Source organism: Sceloporus occidentalis, unplaced genomic scaffold (assembly GCF_023333645.1).
Source record: "Sceloporus occidentalis isolate IW3139 unplaced genomic scaffold, rSceOcc1.0.p SCAF_569, whole genome shotgun sequence".
NCBI lineage: Eukaryota > Metazoa > Chordata > Lepidosauria > Squamata > Phrynosomatidae > Sceloporus > Sceloporus occidentalis.
The window spans coordinates 77,501-79,350 of record NW_028317549.1 but is presented as its reverse complement, the minus strand read 5'-3'; the positions used below and the strand labels follow the sequence as shown (position 1 = coordinate 79,350).

At 51.2% G+C, this 1,850-nt stretch overlaps 1 protein-coding gene across 1 annotated transcript in view; it reads left to right on the top strand.

Annotated features, from left to right (window-relative positions):
- The first annotated feature begins 265 nt into the window (after window positions 1-265).
- Window positions 266-1,850, top strand: part of LOC149271088 (glutamine amidotransferase-like class 1 domain-containing protein 3, mitochondrial) — a 4,531-nt gene continuing 2,946 nt past the window's right edge. Inside the window, exons 1-3 of the mRNA XM_089507652.1 lie at window positions 266-312; window positions 614-724; window positions 995-1,114. Of these exons, the coding sequence (XP_089363778.1) occupies window positions 678-724; window positions 995-1,114 (167 nt within the window). The 5' untranslated portion in view covers window positions 266-312; window positions 614-677. The remainder of the gene's footprint in view (window positions 313-613; window positions 725-994; window positions 1,115-1,850) is intronic.

Genomic DNA, 1,850 nt, shown 5'->3' with positions numbered 1-1,850 from the left:
AAACGTAAGTAACGCACCAAAATTGGACAAAAAAGTATTTGGTGTGTTAATTACTTTGAATAAAAGTGTCTCCTTCCGGAGGCGCGGAAGGCGGTGGGCACGGCTTCAGTGTTGTGCGCAAATGTGTATTATGGGGGGTATAATGTGTAGTGCTGGGCTAGGGGTAATTGTGGTATAGGAGGGGTATAATGTGTAGTACGGGGGTAGTTGTGTAGTGCGGGTGGGGGTATAATGTGTTCTGTGTTGTTTGTGCCCCCAGGTCCTGTCTGGTTGTGGAGTTTATGATGGAAGCGAAATCCATGAAGCTTCGGCGTGAGTGTCCTGCGGGCCGGGAGCTCTCTCCCCCCCCTGGTGCTGCTGACCCCGGCCTGGCTATCTGCACCCCTGTTGCCCCGGCCTCCTAGGCTTAAATGCCTCATCTGGGAGGCTTCCAGTGACCCTAGACGGGTGGGGTAGTTGTAAGGGCTGGGGTAAATGTCGCTGCGGGGCTGGAGTTTGGAAAGCCGGGTAGAGACGTTGCCCTGTAACCTGCCACCTCGTCATGCGAGGGAGGGACTCGAGAGTCTGGGGTAAAAGTGTCTCTGGCTCCATGTGTCGTCCTTTTTTCCTACAGAATACTTGTCCACCTGAGCCGAGCAGGGGCAGATGTCAAGATATTTGCCCCAGATGTGCCCCAGATGCATGTTATCGATCACCTCAAATGCCAACCGACCCCGGAGACCAGGTATGGGGGTCTCGATGCCCCTCCCCCGGTCACAGTGAATTGTGTGTCTCATGGTTTCTGCCCTGGGGGCTATTACACTAAAGTGTCTGGGGTAAAACCCTGAGAATCGGCACGTTCACCCCAATATCCTGATACCGGGGCAAAAACCTGCTCAGTTACCCCCAACCTATGGGCACAGACTGCGGGTGGCCCTGATTGGTGTGTGTGGCGCGTGGCAGGCACCGGTTTAATCGGCAGCCCGGTGTGGTTTGTGCTTCCGCTGCGTTACAGGAACGTGTTGGCGGAGTCTGCGCGGATCGCTCGCGGTGACATCACAGCTCTGTCTCATCTGAACGCAAGCGATCACGATGCCGTCATCTTCCCCGGCGGATTTGGTGCCGCAAAGAACTTGTGAGTCTGTCTGACAGAATAAAACCTCGCGCGGTTACTTGTTGCCAGTATTCCCTCTAAGCACATAGCTTTTTTAGAGAGCGCACATGTCCAAAAATTGTGCGCACAACAGTTTTTCCCAAAAAAAGAAAAAAAATTTTTTTTTGAAACTTTATGTGGCGCGGATATTGTGCGCGCCAAATTTTCTGCGCACGCCAACTAAGAAAAATTAGATGGAACATTGCTTGTTGCTGTCAGTTTTTTTTTTGTTGTGTGATTTCGGGTGATTGTGCTGTCGATGTCGTTCAGTAGGTTTCTGTGTTGTCGTGTGTTGCTTGTCGTTGCGGTTTGTGTGATTTAAGGTTGTGTTGTCGCTGTCAGTCGTGTTGTCACTTGTGTTGCTTGTCGCTGCATGTTGTGTGATTCCAAGTGTTTGTGTTGTCACTGCCTGTTGTAGATGTGTGATTTCTGGGAGTTGGCGCTTGTGTTTGCTGCTGCGTGTTGTGTGATTTCAGGGTGTTGTCGCTGTGTGTTGCTTGCCACCGTGTTTTTGTGATTTCGGGTAGTTGTGTTGTCAGGTGTGTTGTGTAATTTAGCTGTGTTGCTGCTTGTTGTGTTTGTCGCAGCACCTTGTGTGACTTGGGGTGGTTGTGTTGTCAGTCGTGTTGTGTGATTTCGGGGTGTTGTTGCTGTGTGTTGTGGTGTTTGTCGCCATGGGGTGGGTGACTTCAAGTGGTTGTGTTGTCAGTCTTGTTGT